This window comes from Zootoca vivipara, chromosome 8, assembly GCF_963506605.1.
Source record: "Zootoca vivipara chromosome 8, rZooViv1.1, whole genome shotgun sequence".
Taxonomy (NCBI): domain Eukaryota; kingdom Metazoa; phylum Chordata; class Lepidosauria; order Squamata; family Lacertidae; genus Zootoca; species Zootoca vivipara.
The window spans coordinates 81,565,544-81,583,539 of NC_083283.1; the positions used below are offsets into that span (position 1 = coordinate 81,565,544).

General features: G+C 43.3%; 1 protein-coding gene across 3 annotated transcripts in view; it reads right to left on the bottom strand.

Annotated features, from left to right (window-relative positions):
• Positions 1-17,996, bottom strand: part of ENOX1 (ecto-NOX disulfide-thiol exchanger 1) — a 270,937-nt gene that overhangs the window by 58,075 nt on the left and 194,866 nt on the right. For all 3 annotated transcript variants that reach the window (XM_035103504.2, XM_035103500.2, XM_060278089.1), the window contains 2 exons: positions 15,371-15,583; positions 1,991-2,097 (listed from right to left, as the gene is read on the bottom strand). In XM_035103504.2, coding sequence (XP_034959395.1) covers positions 1,991-2,097; positions 15,371-15,583 — 320 coding nt within the window. The remainder of the gene's footprint in view (positions 1-1,990; positions 2,098-15,370; positions 15,584-17,996) is intronic.

Consider the following 17,996-nt stretch of genomic DNA (forward strand, 5'->3'; position numbering starts at 1 on the left):
TCCTGGGCCAAGGCCAAAGAACAACAACACAGCATGCACCTACAGACCCAAACTCCTTCACTACCAGCCATTGAGGTTAGGGTGTGGTCAAGGAGGGCAGAGTATAGAGGGTCTCCTTCCAGAGCCTCCCAGTTTCTGGAAATAACAGGAGTTTCTGGCTCTTGGTGCTAGTTTTCGTACCTTACTGGAACTCCCTTGCCTCTGGTTCACACTTTCAATCTAGACTGATTCTCTTGGCTTGTCTAAACTGTGCCCTGCCTTTACCCCCTGCTCTCCTGCATGGGTGTTTTGCTAAGAGGTGTATACCTCTTCTCAGTGGTCCTCAACCTTGGGCCTCCAGATGTTTTTGGCCTACAACTCCCATGATCCCTAGCTAGCAGGACCAGTGGTCAGGAATGATGGGAATTGTAGTCTCAAAACATCTGGAGGCCCATGGTTGAGGACCACTGCCTCTTCTCACTAGTCCCTAAGAGCACCCCCTGGAGTGTGGCAGACTGACCCTGCTCTTTCCAAGCCTTGCCATAGAGATTAATCCAGGCATCCCCAAACTGTGGCCCTCCAGATGTTTTGGCCTACAACTCCGGTGATCCCTAGCTAACAGGACCAGTGGTCAGGGAAGATGGGAATTGTAGTCCAAAACATCTGGAGGGCCACAGTTTGGGGATGCCTGGATTAATCTGTCCAAAATCTGGAGGCTTTCTACCATTCCTCTGTTGCTAACTGTCAAGCTGTATTCCCCCACAACTAATGGCCACTGCTCATCCAAGGGCAGGTGAGCAGGCAGTTACGTGCCGTGTCGGAGGGTGTCGGCTGCAGGGTTTTGACTCAAGGAGAGCAGGGTTGGGCAAAGGTAAAGCGAGTAAAGGCAGCCAGCTGGCATGACTCCTCCTCATCACCCATTTGCTGCCTATCCTCTCTCTTTACTACCTTAAGCATGCTTGCTGCTCAAGTATCTGACCTCAGGTAAGCCAGGCTCATCAATGCCATGATGCTACTCCAGGGATGCGGCCCAGGAAGACAATGAGCAGACAGGCCAACAACTTTTACTCAAGTGAGGTAGTGCTATGCACAGCCTCTACTTTTGTGCATCATCCTACCCAGTTTGCAGGTGTTTAATTAATTAATTGATTAGGAAAACTAACTTTAATTAGTTAGGAAAATCAGCTCTACCTTCTGGGACAGAGGAAACTCCCCCAAACCAGCCAACCTTTTTTCCCCCTTTGCAAGTTGGTTGGCAACCCTACTTGAAAACGGTAGCTGGGTTGTTGCAGAGAAAAGGAAGCAGGTCTCTCCTGTCACCTGGATTCTAGAAAATCTTGTTGCTTTCTAAGTTTGGCAAAAAAATATATATTTTAATGCAACCTTGTCAGGCTGCTGCTTAAAGAGAAAAGTTTGGAATTTTCTATAGTATTAGGGCTGTGGGTGAACCTAAAATACCTCATTGTGGCCAATGCAAATGATTTATTTTTATTTTGTCAAAAAATAAATGGGAGATGGGTCCTTCATTTTGTCTAGACTAATTATTAAGAAATCTAGATAGATCTCAACAGGAAAACCATTTTAATATGGAAAGTAATGAGAAATGAGAAAACTGCTTTGTCACAACATTGTTCAGTAATAGAATAAAATTTCAGTATAGATTATGGGCAGAGATAAAGCAATAATTTTAAAGTGGCCTGGCTAATTCCATCATTTCAGTGTTTTGGTATAGTAAATATGCTCCTCCAGGCAGTTCAGGCTTCTTGGAGGAGAAGGATCCCACATGACTCTCCACTGCAGTTTTATTTCAACTTACATCATTACAGAGTTGAATGGGACCCACAGATACTCTCTCAAGAGGTTGTATAGCCAGTTCCTAATTACTTTTCTCTGAAATTGCAGCAATTAGATATTGCTGAATGCAACACAACCAACTGCAGACACACTTGCTTCCCCACCTGCTTTAGTCCAGGCTATGAGATGATGGATAAAAGAGAAGAAATTCACCCACCTCAGAGTGCTTTCGCCAAATGTCTATGTTCTTGCGCTGAGCTTTCGAGAAATGGTCCCAAGCTTTTTGTCTGGTGGAGGCGTTGAAAACGGCCACAATCTGCTCAACTTTGGTGAACAAGGAAGTCAAACAAGACAAGCAATTTATGTTGTGAGCACTAGAGAAAGGCAAAACAAAGACACTAGGAGCTATGGATGGATGTCGCTGCTGAAACAACAGCACCAATATCCATCCAATCAAGTGTCTTTCTGTACTTACATTTCAGATTTGTTGGAGGTGTCCCCCTTCATGTCTGTCTCCATAACTTAGTCTACACAAATTGTGCACAGATTACTGAAAGATAAGCATGCATTTTCTCTGACTGTACTCTAAACAGACGTTTTCCAAGCTGCCGCCTGAGCCCAGGCCACAGCAACCACCTCATGACATTACCTCTCGCCTAGATGTTATCTGTCCATTTAAAGAATGGCTTCTCACTTTTTGCGCCATGTCAGCAAGCATCTTACTTAGCACAGGAACTAAAGTGATCATTCCACACAACGAAGCTGCACAATGCAGCACTATGAGTTGGATTCAGGGATACACAGATCCATTGAGAGTTAAACGCGAGGGATATTTGCAGACATGGGGACAGCAGAACTTCCAAATCATATTTTTATTTTCCAGAGAAGAAACTTTGTGACTGCCAAGCAAATGTGCAAATGTGTTGCTGCAAATCAAATTCTGGAATGTCAAACCTGACAAGCAGGGGAGCAAAATGATCTCACAGACAAAACGGCGAGCTGCCCTGGGATTTCAGAAGCGAGGTGAAAGACACTCAGGCTTCTACCACCAACCAGGGAAGTTGCATCCCACCCACCCCTTCCAGGGAAAGCATTATAGCAATAGGCAGACCAGCTGCAGCCATTGGTCAAATGACTCTTCATCTGCTGCGGCCAGAAAGAAGGCTCAGCTCCAATTGTCAGTTGCCTGGAGCTGCAGGGAAGCACAGTCTGACCAGGGCACGGAGGGACTTAACCCCCTGTTTCCCAAGAAGAACACCATAGCAAGGGTGAGGCCAACCTGGCTCCATCCATTGGCCAGTGGAGAAGCAGAAAATATGCTCTGCTCCAGCTGCCAACTGTCACTGGGGCTATAGAGTTGAAGAGAAGTCTGGCCTCATTCATTGGTCAGGGAACTGGTGTCGCTGGGTAGCTTTTTAGCTTTGCTGCAATGTGTTGCAAGCAGTCTTAGAGATAATTTGATTGCAACATGGAGTAAAAATAAAACAAATAAAACAAAAAGGCAACACTTTTCAGTGTTTTTGGTACAGTGCATTTAGCTGCTTTAGTTGCCTGTATTTATTTCACAGCTTTACTGAATTAAACTAGAAGTATTAAACTAGAAGTATAGGAAAATATGGAATGGTTGTCATTAAGGAAATTTAGATTCCAGACATAATTCTGTTTTGTCTATCATAAGTGCAAAGAGCACTAAACTTAATCAACAATCTGTGTGTAATTAATTAGCGACAGAAGATTCAAGCAGAAAATATTCCTGAAGATGCAAGGAAATGACATTCTATCATTTTTCGACGGAAATGTTCAAGTTGGAACGTTAGGATTCTTCTGCCGAAACCCTTGAACTTTGAAGTTTCTGATTATGAAAATGGCTGAGAGCTCTTTTCTACAGGTGTTAGAATCAATTATAAATACTTCTGTGATCACTCAAAGATTCCAATGCATGAAAATAGAAAAATAAAATACTGCAGTATTTTAATTACCATAGACAGATGGTTGTTTCCATGTTTGCCCTGAAGAGAGTTGCTTGGCAACATGTAGTGGCCAAACCTCTGGTTGTGAAAAAATATGCATTTTTTTCCTAATGAAACCAGAATAGTCATCTGCTAAAAAGACAACCCACTAATTCTCAGCTCTGCAGAGAGCAATTTTTAATGCAAATGTTAGTGAGTTCTACTATCTGTGAGAAGTAACTACAAATAGTACTGACCCCACACTATGGAGCTGAATTTAAAATTGGATACCTTACCTTACCATATAGAAATGTGCAATTCAACCCATGCCTCAGGCACTAGACCAATAGAAGTTCATTTTCCCCAATTTTTCATATATTAGGATAAGCCAACCACAAATCAAACCTTATACAGATTTTTATAATAATAATAATAATAATAATAATAATAATAATAATAATATGAAAAGGAATTCATTTATGATACATTTTGTTAAATATGAAGTGTGAATCTAAATGTTGAACAAGCATACCACCCGCACTTCTAAGAAGTATGGCCTCTTAGAAGTGATCCCTACTGACGTCAGTGGGACTTGCTTCAAGGAAAGTGTGTCCACAATTGCAGCACTTCTGTACCCACAAAATTTTGTATGGAACTTAAGCAATGTCCTTCACAACCTGGTTTGGAATTGCCTTCAGGCAAGTCAAACATGTTACATGAAACTCATTGAAGCAAGAGGCTCTCCGATTGAGAGTTTGGCGAATGATCAATTTCAAGGTCTGTAGCTGCGTCTATCTTGCCAATATTACCTGTTGGTGGGGAGGGCACAAACAAACAGATCGGCTTATGACCAAGCTTGACCTCTACCCAATGCATGGCTCCACCCTCCCAGCCAGTGTTAACGTTGGTAGAATCACCGCCAATGGCCTACAGGTGCTTATCAATGCCCTTCTTCATGAAATCTACAAGATTATTGGCAATAATGTCAGCTGGTTTTTCCTCTCTTTGAGTCTTTCTCTAGAGGGAAGAGGTAGAGAGAGGTATCTTCCACCTGGCTCACTGCACACAGAACAATGCTGTTCTGAGATGATGCATGGTCATCAAAGAAGGTACTGTCAACTTCACGCTTCTGACAAAGATCATCAAAATCTTGATGCAGGGGTATCATAACTTTTTCTTGACTTTATTGTGATCAGCTACAAGTCTCTTGCCTTCTTCAGTGATCAAGCCAGCGTCCATAAAGGGGGCTGTGGTGACGGCAGCTGTAGCATTGGGACCAACGCTATATCTGATGCTCTGCGCAGCAACATTATGTATTTCCATTGCCTTTGCCTTTTTATGGAAGACGTTCTTGGTTTTCCTAATGCCAATTCATAACTTCCATCATTTCCATCTTGGGCATCAGCTATTTGTTCTTCATTTTCATCAGCATAGGAGATTATTTCATTTGATGGCACTGAAGCATCCTGCTTGCTTCCTTCTCTGCTTACATTCAGAAAGCCACCTTCTCTCGCCTTCTTGACGCTTCTGCTTTTTGACTTGTCTGTTACACTCAGGCAGGTCTGGCAAGCCAATCTGATGTGGTCCAATAGAAGCTGTCTTCTCTCTCTGGCCTTCAGTGAAAGCGTGTGTGTGTGTGTGTAATATGCAATTAAATATAAAATATGTATAATATATAAAAATAAAAAGTATTAATATATAATATTACTTGGCCATTTTATTACTTGGCAAGTACTTGGCAATTTTACAAAAAAAAAATCATGAACAAGTTTAAAATTATTAGAAATTCCACAAAAATGTTTAAAAGTCAGTATTTTTATGTACTGTAGTTCTTTACCAACCAAAACTGAATTATATTAATTTAACAAAAACTACTTTGAAATCCCAAGTCAAGTTACACAACCCTTTGGCACCTCTCTTTTTTGGAATTTGAAAGCTGAAAAATTCAACATGCCCCTAGTGTAACAGAACTATCTCATTTGCACTGAGATTTGATGAGAGTTGGAAATCATGCAGAAGGCTCTTGGTGTTCCTTCCTTTCCCCAACCTACATTGCAGCTGAGAGAAAACCCCTGCAGCAACTGAAAGTGAAGGAGGTGGAATCTTATGCTTTATTGCAATGAACAGGGGAAGAGACTTACTATTTCTTGCCCTCTGCAAATTTCACTGCCAGTGACAGCCTGTTGGGGGTTGCAGGGTGTCCTTACCAGCACCGGCACCTGGTTTAAAGATCATACTAATGCACATTTACATTTATGTGCAAGAATTGATGGATGGAAAAAGAAGGGAGGTCTTTGAAAGATAAAAATTAAGTAGGGGAAGAAAAGTAAGATTGATTAGATGAAATTAGGATAGGATTTGGCAACATTAAATTTAGAATGTGCTTTGTTGTTGTTGTTGTTGTTTAGTCGTTTAGTCGTGTCCGACTCTTCGTGACCCCATGGACCATAGCACGCCAGGCACTCCTGTCTTGCACTGCCTCCCGCAGTTTGGTCAAACTCATGTTCGTAGCTTCGAGAACACTGTCCAACCATCTTGTCCTCTGACGTCCCCTTAGAATGTGCTAAGAGGACTCAAAAAGGGATTGTTTATACAATACAAGGTTATAAAAAAAAATTCTGACAATTAGAATGGGAATGATGATAGGAAATCTGTGGAATGAGAATTGCAAATGGAAATCGGGGTGGGGGTGGGGTTGGGGAAATCCCCACAATGTTTATGGAAATGGAATGATTATAATAATTTTCTCTTTTTCTTTTTTCTTCTGAATTCTTTTTTGGAGGGGTTTTTATTTTTTTGGGGGGGGTCTTTTTCCTTTTTTTTGTTTTTGGATAAATGGCTGGGTGGACACTCCCCTTCTTTCTCCCTTGTTTTTCTAGAGCTCCCTGGTGGCAGGGGGGGCCTTTTGGGGTGGGGGAGGGGGGAGGAAAAACCCAATCATAAAATGGACCACCTTCGACTGCCTACCTTCATGGGACTCTCTCGTGGCAGGAGGGGGTCTGTGGAGGGGGGATTGGAAGAAGGTGGATATTTGTTATGTATGTTCTGTTTTATATTTTTTCTTTAATGCAAAAATTTAATAAAAATTATTATAAAAATAAATAAAGATCATACTAATGCAAACAGAGGCATTAGTCCCGCCTACATGTAATTTAAATTTGTTTCCCTCTCCGCCACCTCTGCAAGGGCCAATGTTATGGGCAGTGCTAAACTGGGCCTGGGCCTGGTGGGCATTTTCTAAAGGTTTGGCAGGCTGGTAGTTCAGCCTTGCAGGAAGGTACCGCGTACTGCTGGCTTCGCAACATGACGTAGACTGGAGCGTGAAGGAACGGAACAGCTCAAGCATTCTGTGTTTGTTTTCACTTATAAAACGAGATTGCGCTGTTTTCTGATGTTGCTTTGGATACACCCACAGCGAGAGGAATGCTGGCAAATATGGCAAATAATCAGAGATCACTGAATGAACGCATTCGCAGCCTTCTCACGTGGATCCCCCAAGACTGCAAAAAAAGAGGCTGCCTCTTCTGTTACTGCCTAAGATTTTTGCAAAATGCCCCTCATGTTACAGAGAATGATTTTTATAGAACACCCTGCACATCGGTGCTGGGTTGGCAAGGCTTCTGCTGGGTCTATATCATTATGATTTATTTTCTATTCCAAAGACCACTTGGATCTCTAGCAGCTGTTTCAGTTCCAAGCATATCAGAACAACAGCAATATGTGATTTTAATGAATAACTTCACACAAGGATAAGGAGGAATGAAAAGTTTAAGCAGTTGGGGAGAAGTCAGGGTCCAGCCGCGCCCTGATTGAGATAAGAGATTGGACATCTTAGTAGGTGTCTTGAGGGAGCTGCTGACTTTGGCATCTCCCCTGCATTTTAAACGCACGCATCACGGCATCGATGCATTATTTTATTAGCATTTCGGCCTCATGTTGCCAATAAAGCCATCAAGCCTAAAAGAGGGGAAAAATGGATTCCCCTTGCTCGTTTCCTCAAGTGTTGCTTCACAAGCTGGATTGTGACTCACAGAATATATTGTGTTATGAGGGGGAAAACTGGCATATTTGAAGGAAGCAACACCCATCTTGAACCAGCAAGAGGTCTCAAGGGTTTCTTGGCAAGGAAAACAGTGATGCGTACACGAATGCAAGCTTCAGAAGGGGAAAGGGTATAATGGTTCTTAATGAGAATGGCGGAGGGGCAGCATCCATTCAGCAGAAGTGCCATGCAATAAGCATGGTTAAATATTAATCAACAAGCATCTGTTGATTAATCTAATGTCATATAAAATTTTCATTAGCCAGATGCAACATTTTGTCTTGCTGTCAATAACGGAAGCACTGAAAGGCAATTTCCCCCTTAAAGTATCCTGAGAAGATAGAAGATGCAAGAATATGTTCTCATGAAAATCACTGTATTTTATGTAAATTGTATGGATAAATGGAAATACACAACTGTATTGTGATAGGCTTTTGGGGAGGGGGGGGTAGGCTGTATGCTGAGATGTTTCTAATGCCTGGGCCCCTTTCTAATTCTTGGATTAGCCACACTAGCTACCTGGTGAGCCAGTAATGGAACAAAGACAGTGGCTCTGTGCCAGATGAAAATGGGTGGGCCACCTCCCTCAACTCACTGGTCGTTAGAAAGACAAAGGCCACAGTTGAGAGGGGAGATGGGTGAACTAGAAGCTGGAAGAATTCTGCAGGCTGGGAAACGAGAGAGAGAGAGAGAGCTGTGATTGATTTTTGGTCTTGAAAGATCTACATTGGCTCCTAGTACGTTTCCGAGCACAATTCAAAGGTAAAGTGACCTTTAAAGCCCTAAATGGCCTCGGCCCAGTATACCTGAAGGAGTGTCTCCACCTCCATCATTCTGCCCGGACACTGAGGTCCAGTGCTGAGGGCCTTCTGGTGGTTTGCTTGTTGCGAGAAGCCAAGTTGCAGGGAACTAGGCAGAGGGCCTTCTTGGTGGTGGCGCCTGCCCTGTGGAACGCCCTCCCAACAGATGTCAAAGAGGAAAACACCTACCAGAATTTTAGAAGACATCTGAAGGCAGCCCTGTTCAGGGAGGCTTTTAATGTTTAATAGATTATTGTGTTTTATTCTTCTGTTGGAAGCCGCCCAGAGTGGCTGGGGAGACCCGGCCAGATGGGCGGGGTATAAATAATAAATTATTATTATTATTATTATTATTATTATTATTATTATTATTATTATTATTATTTCTGTTTGCAACCAAGGCTGTGGCAAGAAGCAATACCCTCTTGGGGGTGTTAATGCTCTGAACCCCTCCATCACAGGCTTCGATTGTATGCATGTGTAAATAAACCCGCCCCTGTATTACCTCAGCATGGTTTGCCACTGTGCAGCGCCAATGGATAGCTCTAGCAGAGAGGCATTTGGAATAGGCTGTGCCATGTATAGACCAGGCTATGGCAGGTTTCCTGCATTCCTTCTGAAACAGATAACCCCAGATTGATGGAAGCTGCAGCTCTGTCTGGGTGGCTAACTCTACCCCCACCTTTTCAGGTCAAAAGGAGCCTTATCCATTCACACTTCGATTCTTCCTCCAAGCTGACAACCCTGTCCCCAGACGAGGGGAACACTCACCTCAGGAAATTTACCAGAAGCAAGTTGGGCTGAGGAAAAGCAACCTTCCGTGACAGAGCGCAGGGCCTGCCTATCCTTATAAAAAGGAAGAGGACTTATCTCTCCTCTAATTTCTTTAGATGTGAATGGGGAAATGAGTGAACACTGTCAACTCTGGCTTGTCCCTAAAGCAAACCCCTTTCAAGATGCCACCCCAATCTCTGAGCAGTGCCAGATTCCAATGGTTTCAGGTGCTTACTCAGGGTCTGTGTTTCCTTTGGGATGAGGTACAACAGGCCACTGGTCCCATCACCTCCTGGGAATAGAAGGGGGGGAAATGGAGGCAGTGAGAGATTTTACTTTCTTGGGCTCCTTGATCACTGCAGATGGTGACAGCAGTCACGAAATTAAAAGACGCCTGCTTCTTGGGAGAAAAGCAACGACAAACCTAGACAGCATCTTAAAAAGCAGAGACATCACCTTGCCAACAAAGGTCCATATAGTTAAAGCTATGGTTTTCCCAGTAGTGATGTATGGAAGTGAGAGCTGGACCATAAAGAAGGCTGATCGCCAAAGAATTGATGCTTTTGAATTATGGTGCGGGAGGAGACTCTTGAGAGTCCCATGGACTGCAAGAAGATCAAACCTATCCATTCTGATGGAAATCAGCCCTGAGTGCTCACTGGAAGGGCAGATCGTGAAGCTGAGGCTCCAATACTTTGGCCACCTCATGAGAAGAGAAGACTCCCTGGAAAAGACCCTGATGTTGGGAAAGATGGAGGGCACAAGGAGAAGGGGATGACAGAGGATGAGATGGTTGGACAGTGTTCTCGAAGCTACGAACATGAGTTTGACCAAACTGCGGGAGGCAGTGCAAGACAGGAGTGCCTGGCGTGCTCTGGTCCACGGGGTCACGAAGAGTCGGACACGACTAAACGACTAAACAACAACAACAACAACAGGGGCGGTGGTGTCTTTAGGATCGATGGTTTATTTAAACATATATACACCCTGAGCCAGAGGGTCTTGCTTCTCCCAAGCTCACAGCCTTGGGTTTCAGCAGAAATCAGGCATCTCTCTCTTTCTGCCTTCCCAGCTTGTAGCTTTTGCATCCAGCTCACATAACTCACTTCTCCATTCTGGCCTTTTGTCTTTCTAACTAACAGACAGTTAAGGGAGGGAGGGCACAGAGCCACTATACTTTGCTTTGAGCTCTGACCAAGCCCTGGTCAAAAATGGGGCTCTGATCAGAGAGTGGAGGATGGCGGTAATGTCAGTACGTCATTCACCTTGTGAAGTCTCAGGTTCATTTCTCCATGGCAGCCCAGGTTCAGATCCCATGAAAGTGGGGGGTTTACACTGCCAATCTGATTGTAGTCAGAAGCTGGCGGCTGAGTTCTGAAAAAGCTGAAGCCTGACAACTGCATTGGCAGAAAGAATTATAGCAGTCAAGGTGAGATACGATAATTAATGAGTTGGTGTCTGCAGGCCAGCTTTGGAGCAGAAAGGGTGATGTTTTCCAAAGAACACGGCTTTGCAACAGAGATTATTTGGTGACAGTGTGTGTGTGGATATCTGAAATCCCAAGTCTACAATTATCCACTGGTAAAATGACACAATATTGCAGTGCAGTCAGTGTTTCTCAATCTCTTGTTGCTTGGGCCAACTCTCTGGGAACTAGGTGAATGGGCAGAGATTCATAAGCACACAGCATATGGCTATGGCTGTTGGCATTAGCAGAGTCCAGAGAAAGAAATGGGAGGGAAAGGGTTTTGGTTTGTTTGTTTGTTTGTTCTTGCTTTTATCATGCATTTTGTGCTTTCATGTTGTGTTTTTATGTTGTGAACTGCCCTGAGATCTGTGGGTGAAGGGTGGTATACAAATTTAATAAATAAATAAATAAATAAATAAATAAATAAATAAATAAATAATTGCTATCATTTGGAACTTCCCGGGAAAAGTCACTAAGAATGCTGCAGTCTGGACCTGGGCATGTGCAAGGCACAGGGCCCCGCCCCCTGCCCCGTTTCCCAGCGCGGCGGGTGGGCGCAGCTGCACTGCGCCACCCAGCCTGTTGTAGGGCCGGCCCTGGGCCAGGGGGCGCTGCCCGCCCCCTGTTGCGATGCCCCTGCATGCTGCGGAAGCGGCCTCAGGCCCGCGCGCCTCCGGAGAGTGGCCTGAAGCCGCTGAACAGTGGAGGCACGCCTGGGGCAGCCTCAGCCGCACCCCGCGCCACCGGGGGCGAGCCTAGAGCCGGCCCTGGCAAGGCAGTTGATTGACAGAAAGAGAGAACGAGGTGTGTGTGTGTGTGTGTGTGGAGAATAGCTCAATATGATGCACTGCCCAGCCCTTCTGTTGGATTTTAAGCAGCAGAGTCAAATAGGGTGCATTCCATTGGGAAAGACCAGGTTTGCCAGGGGGTGGGGGAGAGGAAGTTTTGGACTCATGTGGGGGGCTCCCCCTCCAATCCTCTTTTTCAAGGGAAAGGCTGGCAGGAGGGCTCAATGGGCAGAGACCAATGACTACCATTTTTTTCTTGGGAATATTCATACAATTCCAGCAATTGGATCATTACTCAAGTGAGTAAACTGACACTCCTTGGATCTTGCAAAAGCCAATTCTGTAAACCAGGACCCAGATTTCAACAAAATTTCATGAGATAATGTGCACTAAAACAGCCAGTGCCCTGCATCCAAGAAATAACTGGAAAATTGATGAATAGTTATTAGCTATTTGGATTGAATATAAATTAGCACCTCATAAAGTCGAAAGTTATAGAAATCCAGCATGCATATTTATAAACTGCAGGCAATAAGCTTTTAGAAGAAAAAACATAGTTTCATCTCTGCTTGGCACCAGTCAACCCAATATCGGAGTTCTGGCTCATGGACTAACCACTCCGAGGTATTTGCATGAATGGTTCTGATCCGTTGATACAGCTTGTTCTCTGCACTGGCTTTTCTTGGAATGAGAAAGCACAATGGCAAAGACAGCTCTGTGATATCTGGGGAATACTTTCCCTTCCATCTGCCTCAGACTCCATAACAAAACATGTACCGTCCCATGTTCTGAAGATTGAGATCAATAATTCAGAAGCATCTCCAACCAGAAATGAAGTGGCGGTTCTTGTTACACTTTGGAAGAACAGGATAAAGAGGAAAGAGAGAGGAGTATCGAATGGCTTTCAAAAAAAAAAATGTCCCCAGGAAAATCTTTGGGGAATGCTTTCAACACGAAATGTGCTCCATTTTACAACAAAAGCAGTGGGCAGGCGGGTGTCACACAAGGCTTTGAAGACACCCTTCCCATAAGATAAATCTCAAACTCAGCAAAACCATTAAACTTCCATGTTACATGAAAAAAGGGAACAAGAACCTAACACCTAACCAACATGCTAAAGAAAGCAGGGAGAGTCTAGATATAAAATGTTTTCGATCTTTATTATTTTATTTTTTATTGTACTTTACTTTACTGTACCCATTCAGCCTAGCTAACAAAGGCCAAGCTTCAAGAAAAGGGGTCTAGTAGAGAAAAACAAACGCTACACTATTCTAAAGGTTGAAGATACAGATAACCTAAGAAAGGTTAATTACTGATTGCTAAATTAATTAAATACTGATTAGTAAATACATCAACACATATTCATCATTATTTTGAAAGAAATAATGTATAGCCACTCCCCTTGTCTGGCTATGTGCTTCAGACTATGAGCTTCTTGAGGACAGGCAACTGTTCTCTTTTAGTAAAACTCGGGAATATGCCTTATACTGGTGTTATGGCGCACTTAATAGGCTTGGGGAGGGAAAGTGGAGCACTAGACATCTCTTGTTGACACTCTGTTGACAGAGATAACTATGTGGTGACTAATGATAGCTAAGTTATACTATATTTACTCAAATCTAATGCTCACCTTTTTTGGCCAAATGACGTTGTGAAAATTAAGGTGCACATTCGATTTGGTGGCACATTTACATTTGCCAGCAAATACTCTCTTTTTTTGGTTTCAAGGTTCTGAAAATTGAGGTGCGCATTAGATTTGATGGCGCATTAGACTCTACTAAATACGGTAAATCTTGGTTATCACATTTTCTCTGTGGGGGGAACAGTGGAAACAGGGGATTAACCTCTGCTACTCTGAAAAGGCAACTCTCCATGCTGGGATACTGAGAAGCTTTGACTGAGGTGATTTGTCTGCCAGTTTACTGGATCCAAGCTACAGTATTTCCCACATGGTCTAAGTCAGTGTTTCCCAACCAGTGTGCCTCCAGATGTTTTGGGACTACAACTCCCATCATTCCTGACCACTGGTCTTGCTAGCTAGGGATGATGGGAGTTGTAGTCCCAAAACATCTGGAGGCACACTGGTTGGGAAACACTGGTCTAAGTAAAATAAAGTTGGCTTTAATGTTCATAACTAAAGGGGCAAGAAGTATTTTTTATTACAAAAAAAGAAAAGAATCTGCCAAGAAATTATTCTGCTTATTTTTTATGAGGAAAGCCCATTAAAATTATGGAACTGATTATATTTTACACACACATACATGCCTTGGATAATTAATAGGTGCACAAAAGTACTCACTTCACACTTGCAAATTTATTTATCTGATTTTTCTGCCACCTGGCAATCTATAAGGATCTGCAAGGCAGCTTATATAAAATACCATGTTGTTGCTGCTGCTGCTGCTGTTAATAATAATAATAATAATAATAATAATAATAATAATAATAATACAGTGGTACCTTGGTTTACAACCATAATCCGTTCCGGAGGTCCGGTTGTAAACCAAAACAGGTTGTAACCCAAGGCACACTTTCGCCAATGGGGCCTCCCCCCCCCCCAATTGGTTGTAATCCAAAAAAATTGGGTTGTAATCCAAAAAAAAAGGGACACACACTTCCGGGTTTGACATTGTTGTAATCCAAAACGGTTGTAATCCAAAGCGGTTGCAAACCAAGGTACCACCGTAATAATAATAAATAATAATAATAATAATACCTGCTCTTCACTAGTCCCTACACAGATTACAACAATTTACAATACAAAACTAAAAACAGTTAAAACAAATCACATCCACAGGAATCAGGTGAGACCTGCTTTGACAGGTAAACTGGGACAGCTTCCACCTCCTCTGGAATATGGTACCATTTTGGTGTAGCATCGGCTGCTTCTGCTCAGAACGTCAGGTTCTTCTACTGTTTGAGGGCAAAGAGAGCAGCTGGGCCTCAGTTGAGATGCTCAGTAAAGGCGGCTGGGTTTTCTGTGGCCTGGATGTACTCTTGTTTCCTAGAGCTAGACATCTTTTTATTGTATGTCTAGTTACAGTCCCCTCCCCAAAGAGTGAAAACAAGTGCCACTTCCTACAAAACTCCAAGAAGCTATCAGATGAATCTCAATGCAAAAATAAGTGGGCTTGCTCACAGCAGAGTACAGAGGAATCGCCCGGTCAGTCTCCTTACTCGGAGTCGAGAGTGAATTTCATGCTCTTTATTCAGCTCGTAGTCATCAAGGAGGAGAAGAGGAGAAGAATGCCCTTTTCCCAAAACCATCTGCTTATATACATTATTTACACAATGGGCCTTGCGTGATTGGCTACTTCAGGGCTACACCTGTGGGCCAATCAGTTTGTGGATTGACTTCTGCCAGCAGCCTGATTGGCTGCTCCTGCAGGCCAATCAGGTTGCGGATTGACTTCTGCCAGCAGCCTGATTGGCTGCTCCTGCAGGCCAATCAGGTTGCGGATTCACTTCCACCTGGAGTTGGATTGGGTGGCTCCTGAGGACCAATCAGACTGCTGATTCTGGATACTATTGTTCTATGATTCAGCTCAGTACATAACACTTACATTTTCCATTGCTTCAAGTTTACTGACAAACGGCAACAGCACCACTGAGATAACATTGCTCACCTTGAGAAGTAAAATCTTATGAATGGTCCTTGATCTTCCACAGTGAAAGGGACTATATCAAAACTACTTACCCTCGGGGTTACAACAACAACACCGATTAGCTAACACCCCACCACCACCACCACCACAGCACTAACAGGTGTTACTTACATTGAGTGAGAATCCCTGTTAAGGCATTTTTGAAATTCTCCTTGGCTTGCTCCATTTCTTGTTCATGAGTTGCCTTTTCGTTCATGAGTCGGCGGATATGGCTATTTGCCGACTGCACCATGGAATAGAACTGGTTGGCCGTCCGGCGGTTCACCTCACCCCGCTCGATCCAGGTAAGCAGCACTGTAATAGCTTCTGAAAATTTGCTGTCATCTAGAATCAATTCAAGAAGTTTAAATTACGATTGCATGCTTTGTGCTAGGAATACACTTCTGCCCTTATGAATTAATAGTCTCATAAATAACATTTACGATGTTTCTTACACTAGACTTCACTTAACACCCTAACATAAAACTTTATAAATTGTCATCCAAGGTCCTAATTACTATGAGTCTTGTAAAATGTTGTGGCTTGAATTTTCATCCAATAAAGCAATATTGAAGCAGCTTCACTCTGGGAATAATTATATGAAAAAAGATTTTTAAGGCTCTCCCTGCTCACAGTCAGAGTAAGATTAAGAATCATTTAAACGTAAACTATTAATTTATCTTGTCTGTAGCGCTTTCAGTGACCAAGTGCTTTGACCCTGAAGCTTTCCAGCCTTGTAGCTTTGAGCCAGGGTTTGCCCACCCATGAGACAAGGTGAGGCAACCAATTCAGGCAGCAGGATCCACAGGGGCAGCAGATCTTAATAAATATAATTATTTTCCTCTTGTTCACTCACCCCTTCTTCCCTGGTGGGGAGCGGGCAGCAATTTGTGGTTCACCTCAGGTGCCCAAATGTCTTGGGCTGCCAAATCGTAACTGATTTTGGGGGGGGGGATTTTATATGGGTGTATCTGTGAGTGTTTGTGTGTGTGTGTGTGTGTGTGTGCATGCTGCTATTACATTGGCATGTGCATTGGGAAGGGACAATTCTGAGCACACCAATTTTTAAGCAATGTTTTCAATTGCCTTTAATAAATTGGTTCTTTAATTTGTGCTAAGGACATGTTATTTAGGTACTACTGAATAATCACTTGGCTTTAATAGGTTATTTTAAAAGGTAGGCAAAACAAGCGTTCCAGTGCTAATTAAAATATTTGCAGGGGGTGGGGGAAATTAACATGGTACTAAATTGGTGTTGATCAAAAAGGAAGTGTGGCTATTTTGACACATTTTAAATCACTTTTTCATTTAAATATTTAATTCCACAAATATTTCATTTTTAAAAATAACAGGGAGAGCATTTTAGCACAAATTGAAAGCCTGGTTTTACAAACTGAGCTTCTTCTTCTTCTTTGGCAACCACTCGTCGCCGAGTAAGATTGTCTTCCATAAACACGGTTTTAACGATGGGTCCGTAAGTGACTGTGGAGGCCAATTCTGGACCCAGATGTCCTTCCACAGTGGGGACATTGGTTTCCGGGAGGGAGTTGATCACGGTGTGGGTTTGCCAAGCATGCCTTCCTCTTAGCATGTTTCTCCCTTGTGTCCTGAGTTTGTGTGTCTTCAAAGCCCATGACACCTTTGGTAAAGGCTGTTCTCCAACTGGAGCGCTTGCAGGCCAGTGTTTCCCAATTGTTGGTGTTTGTTCTACATTTTTAAAAAATCTGCCATGAGACAGTCTTTAAACCTCTTTTGTTGACCACCAGCATTACGCTTTCCATTTTTAGGCTTGGACCAACTGAGCACACTGGTATCAACAGGAACGATAATTTGGAAATTCAATGGAAAACTAGGACTAGCTGTAACTCCCTGTTCCATGACTTCAATCCCGCCAGGATGAGATAGATAAAGGTGGACCAGGCCACTGGTGGAGGTGGCTTTTTCATGACTTTGAAAATGGGACAAAAGGCATCCCAAACAGGATATGCAACCCTATCCTGGAGGGCCACTGACAATACAGACTGAGAGTCTGACTTGGCGCAAGGCAGCTTCCTATGTTCCTTGCGCCACTGCCTCATGTTGCTGTCTGGAGGGAGGAGCTACCGCATGGTAGCAATAACTCAAACATTCCATTTGATTTTCAAAGAAAAATGGAGCAAAGCAATTTGTATTCCTTATAAATGCCTTGTTCTACCTCACCATTTGCCCCTCCTCATCTGGAACCCAAGGAAAGAAAAAAGGGAAGCAATTTTAAAGGGTGGCGCTGTGGTCTAAACCACAGAGCCTAGGGTTTGCCGATCAGAAGGTCGGCGGTTCGAATCTCTGCAACGGAGTGAGCTCCCATTGCTCGGTCCCAGCTCCTGCCAACCTAGCAGTTCAAAAGCACGTCAAAGTACAAGTAGATAAATAGGGACCACTACAGCGGGAAGGTAAACGGCGTTTCCGTGCGCTGCTCTGGTTCACCAGAAGAGGCTTAGTCATGCTGGCCACATGACTGTACGCTGGCTCCCTCGGCCAGTAAAGCGAGATGAGCGCCGCAACCCGAGAGTAGTCCGCAACTGGACCTAAAGGTCAGGGGTTCCTTTACCTTTTTATAGCCAATACGGAATGAGTCAAACCACTACATCACTTGAAATTGCAGCCTTCTAAAGCCGCTTTTTCTTTCTCAAAAATAAAAACTCAGCAAATGCTATTCTAATGTAACATGTAAACTGAGGAAATTAAGCTGGAAATAAAGTTAAAGCAAACAGAAAATGTG